The sequence below is a fragment of the Ornithodoros turicata genome, chromosome 4 (genome assembly GCF_037126465.1).
Source record: "Ornithodoros turicata isolate Travis chromosome 4, ASM3712646v1, whole genome shotgun sequence".
Taxonomy (NCBI): domain Eukaryota; kingdom Metazoa; phylum Arthropoda; class Arachnida; order Ixodida; family Argasidae; genus Ornithodoros; species Ornithodoros turicata.
The window spans coordinates 2340339-2361181 of NC_088204.1; the positions used below are offsets into that span (position 1 = coordinate 2340339).

Here is a 20843-nt window from a genome sequence, read left to right on the forward strand (position 1 = left end):
TAGGACGTAAACATTGTTGCTGGCTGCAGCTGTTGTAAAAGCGCGTTTAGTGTTATTATCAGACGATGCGGGTATATATATATATATGTACATATATTGGAATATGACGCTTAGTTATAAACCTAAGTATATCGTATATGAGAGCAGAATTCAGGCGGCAGCGAGAAAGCAGCCTTCCCTTTCCCTGCTTAAATGCCTTGCACGAAATCGGGTAGTAAAAATCGGGGGTTATCCCAAAATCTATAATTACGGCGAAATCCGGCTCTACTTGTGTATAAAGCGCTACAGCAAAAGTGTCTTTTGGTCGCGTCCGACCGCGCCTATACAGTACGCACGTGTAGTAAAATACGTGTCTGCGAATTGTACTGTTCTGCAAAACGACTGTTCAGCAAGATTTTGTTAAGAGGTTGTCACGTGTGTTGCCAAAAGGTACTGCTGCTGACAATAATTTTTTTTTTACACTTTCGGTGCGCTAGTGTCGTACACTCTTAAAAATGAACTTCACCTCATAGCACGCTCCTAGCCAACCATTATCTCGAATGATATCGTTATCTGCCCTGATTTGTTGAAAACCGGGGGCGTACGCCATTTCTGTGACACTTATGCTGTTCATAATTGTCACAGAAAAGGCGTACGCCCCGTGTTTTCAACAAATCAGAGCAGATAACGATGTCATTCGAGATGATGGTTGGCTAGGAGCGTGCTATGCGGTGAAGTTCATTTTTAAGAGTGTACACTCTTAAAAATGAACTTCACCGCATAGCACGCTCCTAGCCAACCATCATCTCGAATGATATCGTTATCTGCCCTGATTTGCTGAAAACGAGAGGCGTACGCCTTTTTGTGACACTTATGCTGTTCATAATTGTCACAGAAATGGCGTACGCCTCCCGTTTTCAACAAATAAGGGCATATAACGATATCATTCGAGATGATGGTTGGCTTGGAGCGTGCTATGCGGTGAAGTTCATTTTTAAGAGTGTAAGGCAAGAAAGCAATTCGAGAAAGAAACCCGAAAAGGGGCTGTCGAACGTAACATCCATTTCTGTGTAAGTGCCCCGTAAGGGATTCGTCTTCACTGGTTCCTCCGTCTCATATGTATCTGATGTTCGTATCTTCAGCTGAAAGATAAACTTCAACTTCAGTGTTCCGAGGCCTTTTGTGAATCCCTCTGACGTTTCGCGTTTATAGTTTTGCTACCCTAAAATGATACACGTTGTCAAACTACCCCCGATAAAACTTACAGACACGCGGTCGTCCCTGCCAATTATGGGAATCATTCAGTACTTTCTAAGAAGTCAGTCAAGGTTGGTATGCCGGACAACGATCAACCTTCCGTCACAGCCCCTTACGTCACACTTGCGTCACGGATCGACCAACAAAGCCGTGTAGTTCACCGTCGAAACTGTGCTGTCTCCGCCTGGTGAACAGCAATCGAAGTTCGTCGCGCGAATTTATTCTCATCTCTTCCACGGGGCGGCGTAACTAATGAGAATAATAATAATAAAAAAAGGCGTCTCGTTTATTCACTCCCCCTGCGTCAGATGGCGCCACGACGCGACGTCGAAACAAGAACCGAAAATACCAGTTTTCGGAAACGGTGCGCCAGTAGCGACGGGAGCCTCATCTCACTTCGAAGTTGCTCACCGACCCGAACAGAAGAACCTCCTCCGCTTCCAACTTTTTATTCGTGTCCTACAAGCTCCGCTTTATCCACCATGCCATCGTCATCGGAGGACATGGTGCTGGTCACCGGTGCGGGTGGCTACATCGGAGTTCACGTCGTCCGGGCGCTCCTCAAGCATGGATTCCGCGTCAGAGGAACTGCACGCAACCCGAAAAACGAAGCCAAGACAAAGCACGTACGGGAATGCTACCCAGAGGCCAAACATCCAGTGGAGATCGTGGAAGCGGACCTACTAAGCGATGCAGGCTGGGCTGAAGCGGTCAACGGATGTAGCTATGTGGTCCATGTGGCGTCTCCGTTTCCCAACGCAGAACCAAATCACCCGGACGATGTCATCAAGCCCGCCGTTGAAGGTACAAAGAGGGTCTTGAAGTTCGCCGCTGAAGCTGGTACCGTTAAGAGGGTCGTAGTCACCAGCACGATGGCTGCCGTGCACGGTGAAGTTGATGACACAGGCGACAGGGTCTTCGACGAAAACGACTGGACAAATACCGAATGGAAAGGTCTCGAAGCGTACGCGAAAAGCAAGACGCTCGCCGAGAAGGCCGCCTGGGACTTTGTCGCCAGTCTTCCAGAAGGGAAACGCTTTGAGTTGGCGACCGTCAACCCATCCCTAGTCCTAGGGCCCGTCCTCCACGGAACGTACGGCACGAGCGTGGAAGTTATCAAACGTCTCTTGGACAAAACGACACCGCTGATCCCGTACGTGAACTTTGCCATCTGCGACGTCAGAGATGTCGCCAAGGCGCACGTGAAAGCTCTGACCGTGCCAGAAGCTGCGGGAAAGCGTCACATCATCAACACGGGGAACTTGTGGCTCAAGGATGCGGCTTCCATGCTTCGTGAAGAGTTCTGGGCTCAGGGCTACTACATCCCATTCTTATCGTCGCCTAACATCGGTATCTGGTTCGTGGGGCTGATCGACAAGTCAGCCCGGATGTTGTACCCGCGGCTGGGCAAGGTCTACAAGTTCAGCAACAAGAGAATGCAAGACGTGTTTGGCATTCGCCCGCGCTCCATAAGGGACACGGTCAGCGACACGGCGCACGGCCTCATTCAGGCTGGAATCGTTTCTAAGGCACCCAAGTACCAGGCGAAGCAACTCAGCATGGATTAGACAGAACTCGGACAAGAGGGTCACGGGTTGGTTTTTTGTCACGCGACGTCTAAAATTCGTGTGCAAAGCGTGGAATAGAAGGGCAGCGGGATAATGTCTTTTACCGTATACGTTTTACTTTTGCTAGCTGTACGCGCTGTTTGTGCGGTAAAGTTAATTATGCGGTTTCCAAGGAAGCCATATGCCTACCTATACTCTCCACCTGGAAGCGTCTCGTTGAATTCGAATTGAACAGCGTTTTTTATTGACGTGCAAACATGTGCCGTGTAGACACGCCGAGTCCTTCGCTATATAGACCTAACCGAGTGTAACGCTTCCGTGTGAGGCAGGCATGGGACCACCTGTATAAGATGAATTTGTTCGTTACAAGAAAAGAGGAAACCGCAGTTCACGTTTTTCGTCGTTTTAAAAGGTTCGCTTTAATTGACATCTACTTCAAGGAGGCCGTCGGTTATTGTTTATCATGGAGGGAAAGAATTAAGTTACGCTCTTCGACTTTGCTGGCAGTGATTTTCCGGAGCTGCTTTGGTGCTTGCTGGTGGTGTGTTACCGAGTTGCTGTGGCATCGCAGCAAATTCACATTTTAATGACGGCTGCTCGTGCGAATATCGTCGCAATTTTCGAACAAACTAATTACCGTACACAAAATTGTACCGCTCTTAAAACGAAGATCGCGCTGTGTATCTTACCCTAAACATTTCACATATATGTCATCGCATATCATTGAATCTTCGTATCTCGCTGATGTGCTCTTTCTAATTAACTCACGATCGCGATTGTATGATACCCGAACTTAAATAACGTCGTGTATGGCTTTTATGATCTTTTCGAGGGTCGTCGTATGCACGCGTTTCCAGTTTTACAAACGCAACTGTTTATTACTTCGGTGTAAATTATTTTTGTACTCGTACGTTGTACGAACGTATTCTGATGTGATTCTTTTTACGATCATAGTGTGCTTTATGTCTAATAAAAATCTGTCTACTCTTCATGGCAACTTATAGTGTGTGTAATTCTGTTCTATTTACCGTTAGTATCATTATTTTGCTATACATCGTTGTGCAACCGTCTCGACCGCATAGTATACCAAAGCGAGGTGTATGTCGAGCGCCTTTTCAGGGGAACACATGGTCATTGATTTATTGATTCGATCGCCGTCTAAAGTCTCGTAGCTGATTTAGAAACGGAGCCGTGACACGTACAGGTTTTGCGAGGTCCAGAGAATATGTACTCCGAGAATATGTCCACATAAAACGGTTGCACTCACTAGCTGTAAGGTCTTGTACATAACTTTGCATGTCAGTAGCAATAGGAATTGAGTGCTACATTGTGAAAAAAAAAAAGTACGTTTTACTCTCTATTTTTATGTATAAATGGGACTACAAAGCTTTCTTTTTTTTTTTTGTCTCTCTTAGACTCTCAGATGAGGTTCGCGAGATTGTTTGGTATCAAAGAACGTGGTGACAAAAAGCCCAGCCGATATCGTCAGATACGAGATTAAGACCGTCTTTCATGAGGATATGAATTAGGTCTGAAGAGGTGCTCACTCACGAAGTATACGTACGCTCTTGCACAATCAAAAACGCTACGGTCTAACTTCCGCACATATCGAGGCGCTTTTCGAGAATCCCGGAATTTCCCCGTTGCGTAGCTAAACTAGAGTGACGGTCGCGCTTACGTAACGTTGAACAAAAGACGTCACCCAACGCGCGACCTGACATTTCCTAGACGCATCGGTAGACGGAGCAGTAGGACGAGGCTTGGCACGCTTTCGGGTGAACGTCCGGGCCAAGCGGAAGAAGGCGCCCGTGACCCGCATTCGGCTCCCGTCAAAAGCTCTCTAGGTCAGCCTTCTCTGTTGATCGACGGGCTTCGAACGCGTTCCTCTCTAATTGGGCTGCCGTTTTGTAAAGATGAACTAGGGTTTGTAGTTTTCGGCATTTGCCGAAAAATGCCGAGAAACACACTCCGAACAATTTTTTTTTTTTCAAATTCGGAATATTCCGAAAAAATCCGAATACACAGTACCATGTCAGCTGCCAATCTTTGAATAGGAAAGAGAAATCCCCGTCGGAATGCCCCACTTGTGGACCGTAGGTCGAGCCCTGGCATTTGTTCGCACGGTGCTCTTGTTTGGTTGTGCTTCAGCACTTGTAGAAGGATGACCTGATTGTGAGGTCTGTTATCGCCAGGAAACGTTCCGAATTCCCAAACGGTTCCAAAAGCCGATCACTGACTCCCTAGCCTTCTAGTTCGACTTTTTATTCTTTGAACTCTTCTGGCTACGCCCCTCCAATAACGACTTAGACTCACCCTTGTACCTTCGTCTGGAATTGAATAGATGCCCGCGTTCGGGCGTTTATTTTCCGGGCGGAATATAGCTGCCCAAAAGAATCCGATTATTTTTAGTGAACCGTATAAATGCCGATAAACACCCCCCGAATTATCTTGAAAGAAAATGCCAAAGACCACAAAGTCTATAAATATCATCCTCCAAGAGGCCTGTTGTAAAGCTGCCACATGAAACACTTTTTCCAACATGTATATACGCGTGGTAGGTGTCGTGCGTGCATATCGACCGAAACCTACTTTAAGCCATCCGAATGATAATAGTCATAACTCGTGGCCGAGTAGCCAAAAGAATGAATCAATGATAAATTCAATCTCTCCCATTTATTTTTATTTTTTTCGCCAACATCACATCATGTCGCCAGGCAACTATATAATCATTAGCGACGGATTAATTTTGATCCAAAGTATAGCGACCGCGTTCGCCTCGTCTTCTGGATTACGGAATAGCGGGATACTGTCAACAACGACTTAGTCTTTACTTTATTTTCTTTTATCGAAGACTGGAAGGTGGGATTTTTTTAAAATCTTGTAAGCGTTTTTTTAATTTGAATATAGGCATTGTGCAGCATATGTTAGTATTTCCCAACATGTACACTGTAAACTTTTTCACACCTTTAAAGGTGTGCGCTATGAACATTCAACCTGGTTGCGTAACATTGCATCTCCAGGATGATATTTTACAAAATTTGGAAAGCATTACTAAAGATCAAGTGTCAGTGCAAATCTTGCTTTCATTATGTCTTGGATGTCGTAGGTACAGCTTGGGACAAAAGTTTACGGAACAGCGGGATGTGACATTTCTCCACTTGAGCAGCACCCTAGCAGAAAGCGGGAGCAAACACACATACTAAACGATGGAGAGAACAGCTAGTCACCTGTTTCTTATTCAAGCTATTCGTGGCAGGTATGATGTGGCCGCTGCGATGTAGAAATACGCCAACGCCGTGTTCCGTAAACTTTTGTCCCAAGCTGTACGAGCTAATGCATATATGCATCGCTGTCGATAATCGAGCACGCGCAAGTGTATACAATACTGTTGAACACTGTTGAGATGTTGCAAGACTGAATTTTTGGAGGACAGACAACACTCGAGTAAAGAAAATTTGTGCGAAACCGTGCTCCATTATGGTGTTACGAAAATTACACCTAAAAAGGCGTGCGCCATGCACGTTATTACACCTTTAAAGGTGTGAAAAGATTTAGAGTGTAGGTCGATTAAGCGGTGTGATACGACACGGTTACCCATAAAGCGTGGCTTAATTGGTGGATAATGCTCCGTTTCCATTGAATTATATAGGGGGGCACTGACCGTTATCACCACAACCACAGCGGTGACAACGACCAGGACGCCATCGTGCCACGTCATGATGCCGAAAGAACCACCCCAGCAGGCACTCTCTACGTCAAGAATAGGCATCGTCTTAATGACATACGAAGTTCACGGTGTCGGTGACCATAGCCTATCTATAGGTCCATCTTGGGCGTATTTCGCGAAAAAAAGTCCGCAATGGCCACTTTAAAGAACCCCCGAGGTGGTCGAAATTATCCGCAGTCCTACCCTGTGGCACGTGCAACATGTCGCATTACAAATAGGCTGACACACCTTAGAGTAGAGAGTAGAAGTAGCTGCGTTTTGGAGCTTGGTGACGCCCGAGTTTGGGGTCTGCTGCTCCATTTCTTTTAGTTGAGGAGTATGTTCCTCTTCTTCGCTTGTATGTCGGCTGGGGGGAGGGGGTTAGCTGGATTAGGTAGCTTGTTGATTATTACATTTATAGATCGCAGGAGGATCATCCTTTGCACTTTGGATCTATCTGCTGATTGTCAACATGCGGAGTTTCTTCTTCAGTGGACCTGTCCTAATATTTCTGCACGATTTGCGTTTCTTTGAGGAAGCCACACAGCACACTGAGTGCAATTTTTCGATCTGAGCTTGTATTCCAATTGCCCATTATCTTGGCAAAGGTGAGAGGCGTGTGACTAAGCTTTCTTAGTTCCTTGTCTAATTGTTCACGTTCTTTGGAGAACTTCTTGCACTGACACACCTTACGTATAAATCCACTCTAATTACCGCAACCAAAGCCCGCAATAGCCAATAGGATGGCTTTAAAAATCGGATCCCAATCAAGGCTTCAAAGCGCTCGACGCGTCACTCCTAACGCTAATCGATACGCGACGCGTTTGAATAAAATTCCAAAGCCAGTTATTTATAACATAATATTTATTGTCAGAGGTCTCTCTCTCTCACCCACGTCCAGCTGCTTCCGATTTAAAATTCAGAGTCATAGATTCGAGTGAGTTTCGTTAATTTTGCTTACACTCTTAAAAAAAGGGTGTACCTTAACTCCTTTTTTTTGCCACATATATAACACCCTTTTGGAGAGTACCATTACGCTCAAAAGGGTGTTATATATGTGGCAAGGAAAGGAGTTAAAGTACACCCTTTTTTTAAAGAGAGTATATAAAAAAAGCTCGTTAATGAATTCTACAGTTGGCAATACAAATTAAACGTGCGTAAACACCACGATTCAGGTGCAGCTTCAATCTCGTATAACTCGTGCACGGCTCGCGTTTGTCCCTTTTCCTTCATTTATTAAAAGACTCGAGGAGACCATTTATTTCCATTTATTCAGCAAATAATGGTGGCTCGGTAGGTAAGAGCATGCTTCGAGTCTGTTTGCACTTGTTCCACTTGGGGTACATAACCAGGCACGTACAAGATGCTCACAAAAAGTATTTAAGTTAAGCTACTGAGTATACCTGGCCAAAAAAGTAGCTGAGTATACGCAAGCTCGAAAAATATTTAAGATGGAGTATTAAATACTCTTAAAAGTAACTCGTTACTTCCAAGGTACTTCCACGTCACAGTTAGAATTCGCTGTCAAAGAAATACGCAGAAGTTGAAAATGGCATTACCAAAAAGTTTTATTATTAGCTCGCAATTGCTTTTCAAAATTACTATCCGATAGGCCTGCCCCGTTAAAAAAAAAAAACACATTACACCCGATACTGAACAAGGTGGCCTACACATGCGAACAAATGCTCTACAGAAAGACAGAATTTACTGTCAATGAAAGAAGTAAAATGCTAGCCAGCTGTAGGATCCGAGGCTTGTGTGTTGTCTGTTCTTCTGTGTTCCAGCTTCAAAACATCAATTTCCAGCGTATTTACTGTCGTTTTTCTTCTTATCGTTGCTTTAACCCGCTACGGCTTTCGGCACAGGTCTGATCCTGCCAGGGGTTTCTGCCGGGGGTTCCAATGGGGGAATATGTTTATTAAGAAAAAAGAAAAGGTTAGCCAGGCAAAGAGCCGACTCGGTATTCCAAAAAAAAAAAAGAAAAAAAAAAACCGGAACAGAAGAAAAAGAGAAGCAAGGAAAGAAAGGGAAACAAAAGGAAGACGAAAAGAGACACCATAACAGCGTCACCTGCAGTTCATGAGTCCTGAGCCTCTGAGAAAACTGAGGAGAACGGCAGTGACAACCCACTGGTTGGGGTGCAAGACGGGGCCAAGAAGAGCGGCCCCGTCCTGCAGAGAAGAGGGGGGAGTCTCAATAGTTTACCCGCACACCCTTCAGGATGGTAACCATCTCATTACGGACGAAAATCCTTTTAATCCACAAGTGTCTCATTACGACCGAAAATCCTTTTAATCCACTAGTGTCTCATTACGACCAAAATCTCATTACGGTCAAAAATCCTTTTAATCCACATGTCTCATTACGACCAAAATCTCATTATGACCGAAAATCCTTTTAATCCACAAGTGTCTCATTACGGCCAAAATCTCATTACGGACGAAGGTAGGCACCCTACTCCTACCCAAGAGGGACGTGGATATCTCAGGCGCTAAATCATATACGTATGCACAGCACAAAGTGCACTGCCAAAACAAACGACAATTTTTCGTTCGACCACCGTGCCACGCAGACAAGTGTCTTCAAAGTAACTTGGAAAATGAGTCGATGTTACTGAGATTGCTAAACACTGACATTTGAAAGTATTTGCAAGATACCAAGTTACTTGCAAACTTACTTAAGATACATAACTTAAATACTCTACCCAAGTTACTGTACAAGTCTGTACACAGCCCCTTGACCCTAGGAATAGCAAGCTGGCTTGCTTGCCCCCCCCCCCCCCCCCCCCCCCTCCTTGTCCGCAGTGCTTGGTCATCACATCAGTGTGCATGGAAACGTTTCATGCAGTGACGCTGTTCATCGCGTCACTATTCTCAGACAAGCACCTTCTTACACCGCCGCAGGATAATTTTTTTTTTTCAAGGTGTATTCACCTGACGTATGCCAGAGCCTTACGCTAGTCCACGGTCATCCCGATTTTTATCTAGAACTGGATGATTGCTATCACGAAAGGTAAACGGCGTTCCAACCAGTTATTATTTATTTAAATGTACATTAGACGCAAACAATGACGTCAAACTTTCGACTATGGAGCTGAAACTGGTCCAGTCGAAACATAGTTCTTACATGCAGCTGGATAGATGCCAAACAGCGGCACAAAAAGGGCTTTTCTGAGTTGCTCTCACCTTACTTCAATTATCTTGTAGTGCATTCACCGATGTTTTTTTTTTTTTTTTCGAAGCAAGAAGGATGCATTGACGTATCGGTTCGAACATGACGTCAGAGCCGGACAGGTTGAGGACAACTTATTCGACTCAAAAGGGCACAAGCGAGCTGGAGTATATATTAGAGAGTGGTAACATTTCCTAGAGTCAGATCCAGGCGCCGGTCTTTCAGTATGAACGTTCGCCAACACCCTGTCAGTGTTCATTTTTCTTTTTTATTGCACATTAAAACGTCCTATGCCTGGACTTATCCAGTCAGCTGGCTTGCCGTATACGGGCCCAAATCTAACCCAGCCGTTCAAATTATTACTCTCCGTAGAGGCAGCCAAAAGAGAACTTTCCGAGCTTGCCAGGATTCGAACCTGGAATCTTCTGATCCGTAGTCAGACGCGTTATCCGTTGCGCCACAAGCCCACGTGCAAAAACAAACATAGTCAGCGGAAAGAGGTACGCTCTGCTTGTTACCTTCCAAAAGGTGGAAGAGTGTTACTCCGAGCACGGTTTTAATATGTAACATTTGGACCGTACCTAGTGTAATGTAGGCCACTATTTCTCAATATGGTTGCAGAGCAGGAAAGGCTCCCTCGATAAGAGCGAGCACCAGAACAGTAGTGCGCAAGTATAAGCATCTTAGAGACACGGAGTATCGGAAACTGAAGCATTTCGTAGGACCACAAAACGACACTCAAGATATTGGGGTGATGAACGTGTAGCTCGCTGAGAGCAAAGACTACCATGTTGTGATCGAATAATTGACCTACTTTTGTCGAAGCTGGCTTACTTTCCTGCCCAAAAGGAAACTGAACAAACAGCACCTTTCCTGGAGGCGAATAGGATAGGTAAAAACAACGTTTATCAGTAGCGCAAAAAATTTTCGCTCAACTTTGCTTCGTCAGTACGCAATGTAGTTTATACAAACACCGTCAAAAACCATGGAGACACGGGCGGTGTGACCCTGGACGACCTCTCAGTTCTGAGATTAGTAGATGGGTAGTTCTGAGAGTAAGATAATTTGTTTCCAATGTATCAGTTGGCTTCTTATCGACATGCATCAGACCACAGCGCACGCATGAAACAGAATTTAAAAAAGAAAAGAAAAAAAGTCAATGATTGCTTGGGTACAAGTTCAGGTGTGCAACAGTTCCGTTTGGTTGAAATTTCTTGAAAATTTGTTGCGTGTGTGTATTTTGTGTTTTTTTTTTCTTTCGTGCGCTGGAGATGGAATGGCGAAAGGGCAATTCGGGGAAAATCGGGTTCGACCCGATTCAGGACCAGAATGATAATAATTGGGGGTTTACGTCGCGAGACAACTGAGATCATGAGCGACGCCACAGCGGTCGGTCTGTGGATTGCTTTTGCCCACCAGGACCAGAATGGATACGCTGCTCAGTATCGGAACTTACCGGCGAGAAATTGAAACATTATCCATGCGTAGCACTAAAAACAAAGAATACTGGTCTTTCGAAACCTAAGAAAGTGAGCATTCCTTGCGTGCTTTTATTGCGCCGCAGGATGAACCCTATACTTACCACTCTAGTTGTTGCTTTCAAACAATGGAAAAAGTTCTCTCGGAGTTACAAACACCCAGCAATTTTAACGCATCTCACTTTCAAGGCTTACGAGGAATCAGGTTCTCATCACACTTGGAAACTGACCATTAGCATTACGTGTATTACGTACGAAGTCGCGTAAAACATGCTCAAGTCGTAGAATGGAACAAAGGTGCATTGTGCGCGAAAGATTCGCATCGGGACTTTTTTTTTTCCCGGAGTTGTTGAAGGTAGCCCTATATTTGGGCTTCTAGAATCTCTCACTTACCCATTGGACAATGTCGGGTTAATTAGCATACATAATATATTTATCTCTCTTTTTTCTGTAACAGTCTTTTTCTCAGCTGCTATGGCCTGCAGAGCTTTTTCCTCATCGTTGTTTTCAGTCTCTACTTGAGAAGATTTCTGGAGCCTCACACACAGTTGACCTCTTGTGCTACTGATATGCTGGGTCATCTTTTTAATGTTACACTGCACATATCTTTTGGGCGTCGTGCACGTAGCTGACTACACCATACTCCAAAAATGTTCTCTGCAAACATTCTTCGTACCGGAGGATATTCGACGTCACCTTTCGCGCACTGTACTGCCAATACAGGTAAATGTTCGCGAATTTCGCGAATTGAATTTCTACGCCCACGAGCAGTTTCTAGAAATATCTGCCGCATCAAAAACTGGGGTGGAATCACAGTTAGTTGTGCAGCTTACTGGTAAGTGCTGCAAAGCATCTGAACTGCTTTGCAGCACAACCATGCGCGATGTCGAAGGTCTGGGTACTGCCCGATCCTTCAGGCCGTACTTGTCCATATTCTGTAGCAAGCGATAACTGCGATTCGCCGTACGTCCGGCCGTCATGTGACGGTTAGAGAGCGCCGAAGCGGGAAAATAATGCGCGCGGCTCTGGCTCCCAGAGCGCTGAGGGAGCGCGCTCCTTTGGCGCTCGTACCCGCGAGCGCTGTGTTGTCTTCTTCTAGTCTTTCTGGTCCGTGTTTTTGTGCGCTTTCTACCATGTCGTTGCCGCAAGCCTGAGTGCTTCTCGCGCTCTCCACCTTCCTCTACAGTTGGAAGACTACAGACAGCTGGATCTGAAGACAGCTATGCCGGAAATGAACATTCAGTGACGCTCAGAGGCACTTCGCACACGCAACGCTCCCTTTAGGAGAGGCTCCGGAGCCCGCTCTGCAGAGCAAGGGATAATAGGCGATTTCAGATATTGCCCTTGTGCTCCGCACGGGGGCCCTCCGTCGCCCAAGTCACGCGCATCGCGCAATGCGTTGTGGGAAATAGTTTGCATTCGTGCTTGCCTGCCTGTTGGTCGAAGGAAGGAGGGAAAACCGAAACCGTTTGCGCTCTTCTTCTTGTGTCTGAGTCATGAAAACTAAATCCCAAGGTCCAGTGGGGCATTCGCAACACAGCGCTCTCTGGCGGGCCATCCATGCAATTTCTGAAATCGTCTATTAACGCTCTTTAGCACGAGTTGATATCCGTCAGAGACCGTCGTGTCAGGTTTCGGTTTAATTGCATTAGGTTAGTAAATCGCTGGAATTATGAACGGAGGCGTCTGCGCTTTGCGTCTTACACACTGAGCCATTCGAGCGTCTAAAAACATTTATTTACAATACAGGTCACCGGAACGGTTTTGTCGTACCACGTAAATGCACTTCTGATGCTCTGCGACAGCGCACCTTAATATCACAGCATTGACTTTGACACAGTGTGGTGCACACAAGACGTATTCGGCAATGGTGGCAGACGACACCATATGACACCACGTCGCACTAGATACAGACGGTTCTGAAAAACTTGAAAGAGTTCCCATGCATATCGTCAGAGGAACGCTGGTCAGCTTAGAAGACGTCGAACGTTTGTTGCCAAACTGCGTTCGAAGATGGCAGAGTTGACAATGGCCAATAAGACACCGAGTGCCATGATGGGGATGACCACGAATATGACGTAGTAGGCGACGACACAAACGGCAGCCAATAAGACGAGGGCGCACATGAAGAGGGCGTCAGTTCCCCACGGATACTGTAGAACTTCGGTGATCGTGGCGACGATAGGTTCGATGAACCAGTGCTGTTGGAAACGGTCTTTGCGGTCAAGCAAGACTGCCGGGTATTGGTTTCGATCGGCGTCGTAGCTGTTGGGGAAAAAGAAACACATGGCTGCGAATACTGGTTGTTAATACGTCCGACTGGGCTTGTTGGAAAAACATGTGACGTCCGCGAAGGTGTGCCTACCACGACCTACTAGATTATAGCGACCATGTCATACGGACCCCTTCCCAGCGCCGCATTTGGAAGCTAGCGGTGGCGCTACTCATCGGCCCGGTTTAGCCCTTCCTCAATTTCTACAACACTTTGTACTTTAGCTTACCTTAGTACTTTTGTACAAGCGGTGAATGTCCCACGAGAGTTGCTTCTTTCTAAAGTTGATTATCATCATCATTCTACGCGTTTTCATGGGTGATATTGCTGTCGTACGTCTGCTTCTGCGCGTTCAAAATTCAAATTTCCATCGTCCAATCACGATGTACATCTCACGTGCCGATGAGTAGCGCCCCCTAGCGGATCGTGCGGACGGGCTTCCTCATAGGGATTGCCGATTATGACATGATCGCGATAATCTAGTAGGTCGTGGTGCCTACCAACGCTTACGTCACCCGGTCGTGCGTTGTTCGCCACCCTCCTTTCTCCCGTTCAACCTTTCCTGCTGGCTAGTGTTGTGCCCGCTACTCAATTTAGGTAGCGAAATACCGCTACCATATTTAAAAGTAGCGCGATACTAGCGGCGCTACAAATTTACGAATGTAGCGCGATACCGCTACCAAAAAAAATGTAGCGCAATTACCCTTCCGCTACTTTTTCGCCGATGGCCTATGAATATGTGCCATATATAAGCCACCCAGCCAGGTTGAGGGCTGAGCGACGGCTGCAGCTCGACTTCTTTGAGTCGGGCTTACATGATCTGAGAGCGAGTTCAGTGGACGTACTGAAGCGTCTAATTTATTGTATTTTCTCCCTCAAAAGTAGCGGAGGCGGTTCCGCTACTCAAAATTCTAGCGGAAATTACTTTCCCGTTACAAATAACAAATGTAGCGGAGTTACACCTCCGCTACTGAAAAAAAGTAGCGATTACAGTAGCGCCGCTAGGTACAACACTGCTGCTGACCAGCTCCAGACGTTTCCTTTGGAACTTAAAGAAATACGAGAAACAGGTAACAGATGGTCTGTCCCAATCACGTATTTTTGGTAATAACAGTATAAAGAGGGATATTTCGCAACTCGGCTCGGTTGCCCTATGCTTATCAGACAGACTCAGCTAATGACCTTTCGTGGTTGGGAAATACGCGCCCAGGTGAGTGGGCGCGATCGCGTGCGAACACGACAACCAAGAAATGTCGAGTAAGACTGCGCATGTAGACGTACTACGACGCTATTTCCGTGACTGCTTCTATTGTCCGCGGTCTGCTGATGCACGTTGTTTATCCTTTATGCAATCGCTCAGTCAGATATAAACCGCGGACTGTGTCCGCCGGTATTATCGTGTTGTAGGGAGTTGTGGGTGGTATTTACGTTCCGTTGATAAGCGTAACGGTTCCAAAAATACTACATTGGTGAGTTTTAGTACACCATACGCTATCGCCTTTGCCCACATAAGAGATAGCATGGTGAGTTTGTCAACACCATTTAGATACAGAGAGCCTACGCGCTCGTCGACGTGAACGACCAATCACGAACGTGCTTTCAGCGCACACTAAGAATAACTGTCAAATAAGAGGAGACATTCTTCGTCTGCAAACCATCTCCCCTTTGCCATACGGTCTAACTCCGCAAATATTCCGCTTTGGGTCACGCTGCGAAATGCCACCAGGAATTTACAATATGTGGGCACGCCCAAAGTAAAAACTACAGTGATGCGATGAGGGAACGTACGTAGGACAGATTGGCCGACGCAATCTGTACCGAGACTGCACACTTTTGTTGTCCGCCGAGACGACATCGCCAGACAGGTGGGTCTGCGTTCTGGAACAAAAGAGATTTCATTCAGTGTATAACGCTCCACGCACAGTTTATCAGTGTGCAGACCCCAACAATGGCTACTTCCTCCCCCCGATATTAGAACATAGCCAAGCAGATTCAGCGTGCGATTACACGGGATGACCCTGCAGGCCTGGAGTTTCTTTTTTATTTTCTTTAATTTCGCGTTAGCGCCACGAAGCAGCTGTGGTCATAAGGGGGCGTATACAGTCGTGGACAGATGGTGAGGGAACAGCATGAAGGAGTGGGGGATACGGGGTTAGTGTGCATCCTGGGCGGACTTCAGGGGAACTGTGCTAAAAGTCTGGAAAGTCTGCCGGGAAACTTGAGACAGCACAGCCGGTTGTAGGGTTCGAACCCAACACTTCCCAGCGAGCTCATATTCTTGGCTCTTTCCCACTATGCAGCTTCGCGAACAGAAGCAATCGCGATTGATGACTGCAGGTGAAGGGTAGTGGCGTATCCCCGTTACTCAAACATGTAAAATGTAAGATTGATTGATTGATTGTTTTTTTTTTGGCGCAAAAGCGACGAAGGCCATCCTAAAATGTAAGGAGAGCGCCGTTTACATCAACACGTAAATTAAGCTTATAAAACGCACACAACGAGAAGGTCTCCCCAAAGGTTGTTTTGTCAGTCTTTGCTGTTGCTACATAAAAGCTCAGTTTTTAAAGGGACGGTCGCATACGGAGACCCATTTATGAAATCGATACCACTATATGTTCAGCATCCGCAGACAATCTGGCTTCTTTTTCTTGTCCGCAAAGTACTTAGATAATAATAAATAATAATGAATAAACGAATTTTTGTCATATATTCCGCCCAACTACGCCACTATTTCGCCCGAGATTTTTCGATACCGCTATCAGTGGTCCAGGAAGCATAGCTTCGAAATCGACCGTCCCTTTAAACGAAGCTGTTATCTGTAGTGTTTACACTTGAACAACCCAGCTCGTTCAGCCTCAAGGGATTATCTACATTGTTGGGTAATGCAGCCCGCAACGCACCTATTCGCCTCCAACGTTTTGCTAGAAGCGCGAACGTGTCACTAGATTTCACATGTACACCAGCTTATGCTAACATAAGAATGCCGAATCAACCCTTTCAAACTCCTCATTTCATTCGTAGGAATCGACACAACGTTGCAAACGAGCTGCACAAGTGACTGCCGAAGTCGCACGAAGCAAGGGTCGGACTCTGTGTTTCAGTGCTTGCGGGATGTGAATTACGTGATGTTTACGGAATACGCTAACCTGCAGTGCATCCGCTGCGACAACTCTTACATAGCACACGCTAATGCATGTTTCGTTACCACTCATACGAAACATTTATTTTTCAAGCATTTTCTGCCCTATTGGAATGGAAAAACTTACCCGGCGTCGACAGACTTCCTGCTCTGCTGTCGCCTCGTTGAACTAAAGCTGAGCACCCCTTTTATCTTTCGGCTCGCCCAGTTTGACATGGAGAAGTGCATGCTGCGAGTTACGCAAACATAACATAGCTGTCAACACAACGACGTCTCATCCCAGCCGTCATACATGATAGAAATGAGTGAGTGTCACACAAGGGGGCCTCTGCTCTGCGCACTGCGTTCAACCTTATCTCGCTCTGGGTGCGATAGCCGCGATTTCCTGTCATTGTGCGTAGTAACTGACACGGTGAGTCACTGCCAATGACTGTAGGAAACCGGTTGGGGACACTCCTGGTGGGGCCCCGAGAAACTTGGGACAGATGTTCTGGGGAACTTGAGGATAAGCTAGGCGACCTTTCGTATGATGCTGGCTTCCAGGACGGCGCTTTGCCGGGTCGGTGGACACGACATTATCTTTGCACCCCCGGCCTGGTTACGTCAAACGTTGGCAGCTAGTTAGGTAGGTAGTGATATTACGCGGTGGAATCACGTGATTCCATAGGTGCATAGTTGGTGGGTCATAAAAGCAACTATGGACAGTTAGACAGACAATCCTGCTGTATGTCCGTGTCAGCCCGCACAAAATTTGCTTCTACTGAGGTTTCATTAGCGTTGCGGGAGTTCACTTTTGTACCATATCTCGGCGTTTCGGGACTTGGAAACTCGTGATCACAATCATCTGATAAGGCGTGAGTCCAACCGCAGCAAAGAACTCACGTGAAAGGTCGACATGGCGTATCGGTCATATCAGTGCACTCACCGGATAACATCACGTGAGTGCGTAGCAGGGCCCGAACACACGCCCTATCAGATGATTGCGATCGTGAGCTTCGAAGGCCCGAAACGCCGAGCTATGCTGGGTGGTCGCGGAAGATTCTCACAAATTGACAGCGTCGCGCCCGGGCACTGCATACCGCATAACAGGCGCGACACAATTATCCCTCTACTTACCGACGCAGGCGTGCACTGATTCTGTTGGATTCTGCATCACAGTCCATGACACAGCTGGCGTGCCACTGGCTCTTTGGCAGGGCGTTCCAACAACTGTGAAAAACAAAGCATAGTGTACGAGGTTTGCCACGCGCGGATCGTGAATCTGGCCCAATTCTCGGTCTCTTTTCAAAGCACATAGTTGACGATCGTAGCAGTGACCGTATTTATTCCTTTATACGCTTTCATCGCGTGAAAATTACGGAATTGAAATAAAATTATATCGAAAGCGATCGTGCGGAAATTACCTGCACGCTTCAAGCCCGTTCTAGCGGTGTTTTTTCAATTATTATTATTATTTTTTTTTTGCTTCCATGGTTTTCCCGACATTGCATGTTCGATGCGGCTAAAGAATGAAGACAACTTATGATTGTGGAATGACTTCCACGAGCAGGCGAGACATTCGAAGGGACCGTCTGGCTCTGATACGGCAACCGGACCCAAGCAGCACAATGTACTGACAGTCGAGTGCAATGGGGGTGAACGGTAGGCGTCTTATCAATGTTCTTTAGTTTCACCTTCCACGTACTCATCCACCCCCATTGCACTCGACTTTCAGTACGTTGTGCTGCTTGGGGGGAGATATTTGTGAAATTCGTTGTATCTTTTCTGTTTTTATTTTCTTTTTTCTGGGAGGCGAAATTCGTTCAGTGTAGAGATACCTTGATGCGCCCAGAAAAATAATCGGAACGCGTCTATTGGACAGCGGGCAGCACCGTGCGCAGTCCGATTACTTATCTCGACGTATCACGTTATCTCCCACAAAATATGACGCATTTTTGTAGGAGATTTTCGGCGCACCTTGAAGAACCCCCATATGGTCGAAATTATCTCCAGTTCTACCAGGCGGCGCGTGCAGCACGAAGCCACACATGCATAGGCTGACTCACCTTACGTATAAACCTACTCCCAATTGTTACATCACCCATTGTTCCTATGCACTCCATGAGAACTCGGGTTCGGCTGTAAGGTAGGCATGTCTATAAAGCGGAAGGAAGGTGGTTTCTCTTGCGTCGTAAGAGATGGGAGTTGAATTCCAAAAACGTGCAACCGGAGTTCACGAACGTAATTGTTTGGTCACGCCAATCGTTTATTTCTGCACAGGATCATAATGTTGTATGTCTGGTGAAGGGCAATGCTCCGATGGTCCGATTTTGAGTGAACAATGTACAATGCGTTTCACTGCAAGAGGCCCTTTCGGACGGGGTCGATAGCGGAGTAGTACAAAGATCGGGACCCTGACCTTGAACTTTCACATAGCGATCGTTATCGTTATATTTAAAGTTCGCGCGCTCCAAAGAAGTCCTCGTAGGCTCGCGCCAGAGGTCGTGGCGAATCTCCGGCGATGGGATGCAATTTTTTTTTTTTTTTATTATTGCGTGTTTGCGCCGCGAAGCAACTGTGGCTATGAGCGACGTACAGATGTGGACAGACGGAGTGAGGACAGCAGGAAGGAGTGGGGGACAGGGGGATTAGTATGCGTCCTGGGCCGACTTCAGAGGGAACTGTGCCGACATTCGTCTGGAAAGTCTTCGGAAAACCCAGGGAAAACCTCTGACAGCACAGCCGGCGGTAGGATTCGAACCCACCACCTCCCAGTCTACAGCACGACCTTGGTTACCACCAACGAGCGGATGCCTTAGCCCACTCGGCCATGCCGCTGGTGGGATGCAATTAACGCGCGTTATGGGAATAACGACAAATTGAAGATCGAGCTCCAGGACAGTTAATGGTTATTTTTCAATTCAATTTAACTTTATTGCAATGCAAGTCAGAGTTACATAGGGGTGGCCAAAAAACAGCATCATGCTGTTTGACGAGGGCGCATCCCTTCTTGTTATGCCTCTAGATGTCGTTGTTTTTTGACCCTCTGTGGTGTTATCGAAAGTGAACGAAATACTTCGGTATAACTCCTCCAAACCACCGATTCCTTAATTAAATTCTATCGCCGACAGTGTCTCTCTCGCTGCACCATCCAGGGATTGCCCCCCCCCCCTTCCTCAAGATTCCGGCAAGAAAGAAAGAAAAAAAAAACTGCATGAAAGCAGCAGATATGAGCCTTTTTACGCGCGAGGTTAGGAACATATACCTGTACCGTAAATAGAAGAGGAGGAATTGCTGAACAAACAACACCCTGACAGATGACACTCCAAAATTGGCTGCTCTAGATTGGATCCTTCACAAAGAAAGGAGCATAAACACAATATCTCTCCGTTTGCAGTTATTGGTGAATCCCAATCTGAGACTGTTGCTTTGTTCTCCCTTCAGTGGATCACAAGATTTCCCGCGACGATGGTAAACAATGTTTCAGAATTCCTTATAAAAGTAACAGCATACCTTGGTGCAGTTCACATTCCACTTACGAGTCTGCCTCAATGTACGTGCTTGTGTTGAGAAGAATGGGGCTAAAAGGGGCTACACGACTATTGTCTTACCGGTGACTCACGTCTGTCTTGTACAGGGCAGCTGTTACTTTTGTTGCACCGAATGGAGAACGTGTAATGCATGTGCGCAGAAGGCGCGCGAAAACGGTGGCAGAAAAAGATGGGCCCAGCTGTGAGCTTTTGCGTCGCGGGGGTCGCGGGTTACATGGCAGACGATGTTGCATAAACTATATACTGGCTGCAAAGATTTGTTGTCGATGAATTCAATCTCATTTTATAATCACTGTGTTCCTGTTTTGCGAAGAGTGATGTTAGCGCTTTCTTACGCTGTGGTTTCTCATTGCAGAAATGACGTTGGATTCGTCTGCGCCCCCGGGTGGAGAAATGTTTGAACAGTTTGCAGGTTGGTGTTTGGTTTTGACTACAGTAGATGTCGACACTTGCCAGCGCTCGCTAGACGCGTAACCGGCGTAACGAATTTAACGTTTGGGTTCGATGCGTAGATGCCATTTGATGCATATGCTAGAGTCAGCGGTCGATTGCGCAGCCCATTTCATGGAAAGCGTGGTTGGAATAACGGCAAGTGTAGAAAGCGAAGCAGACGACGTTGCCGGTCACCGCCAACTATGTGGTGGCATCGCTTGTTAGGAAATGGAAGCACAGCGCATAAATTGTGGCTTGCTCCGTAGATGGCGGCACTTGGTTTCGTCGCCCATCGTCGGTTTGCATCGCTG

The 20843-nt window shown here is 46.5% G+C and overlaps 3 protein-coding genes and 1 non-coding gene across 5 annotated transcripts in view; 2 read left to right on the top strand and 2 right to left on the bottom strand.

Annotated features, from left to right (window-relative positions):
- Nucleotides 1–1593: 1593 nt before the first annotated feature.
- Nucleotides 1594–3805, top strand: LOC135392618 (uncharacterized). Its single transcript, XM_064623328.1, has one exon. It carries the CDS (start codon nt 1719–1721, stop codon nt 2802–2804), a length of 1086 nt encoding a protein of 361 aa, XP_064479398.1. The 5' UTR covers nt 1594–1718; the 3' UTR covers nt 2805–3805.
- Nucleotides 3806–10075: 6270 nt separating this feature from the next.
- On the bottom strand, nt 10076–10148 carry Trnar-acg (transfer RNA arginine (anticodon ACG)). Its single transcript has one exon. It is a non-coding gene; the product is annotated as a tRNA-Arg (tRNA).
- A 2730-nt stretch (nt 10149–12878) lies between these two features.
- Nucleotides 12879–20348, bottom strand: LOC135390659 (uncharacterized). Of its 2 annotated transcripts, none has more exons than XM_064620460.1 (5): nt 20161–20348; nt 17687–17779; nt 16698–16799; nt 15220–15309; nt 12879–13424 (listed from the first exon to the last, which is right to left on the bottom strand). In XM_064620460.1, exons 1-5 carry the CDS (start codon nt 20331–20333, stop codon nt 13127–13129), a joined length of 756 nt encoding a protein of 251 aa, XP_064476530.1. In that variant the 5' UTR covers nt 20334–20348; the 3' UTR covers nt 12879–13126. The 2 variants fall into 2 exon arrangements, with proteins under 2 accessions (XP_064476530.1, XP_064476531.1); XM_064620461.1 differs by lacking the exon at nt 20161–20348 and adding an exon at nt 20063–20145.
- The window catches only part of LOC135390658 (latrophilin Cirl-like), a 472208-nt gene continuing 471687 nt past the window's right edge, over nt 20323–20843 (top strand). Inside the window, exon 1 of the mRNA XM_064620454.1 lies at nt 20323–20512. The gene's annotated coding sequence lies outside the window, so the exon portion shown is untranslated. The remainder of the gene's footprint in view (nt 20513–20843) is intronic.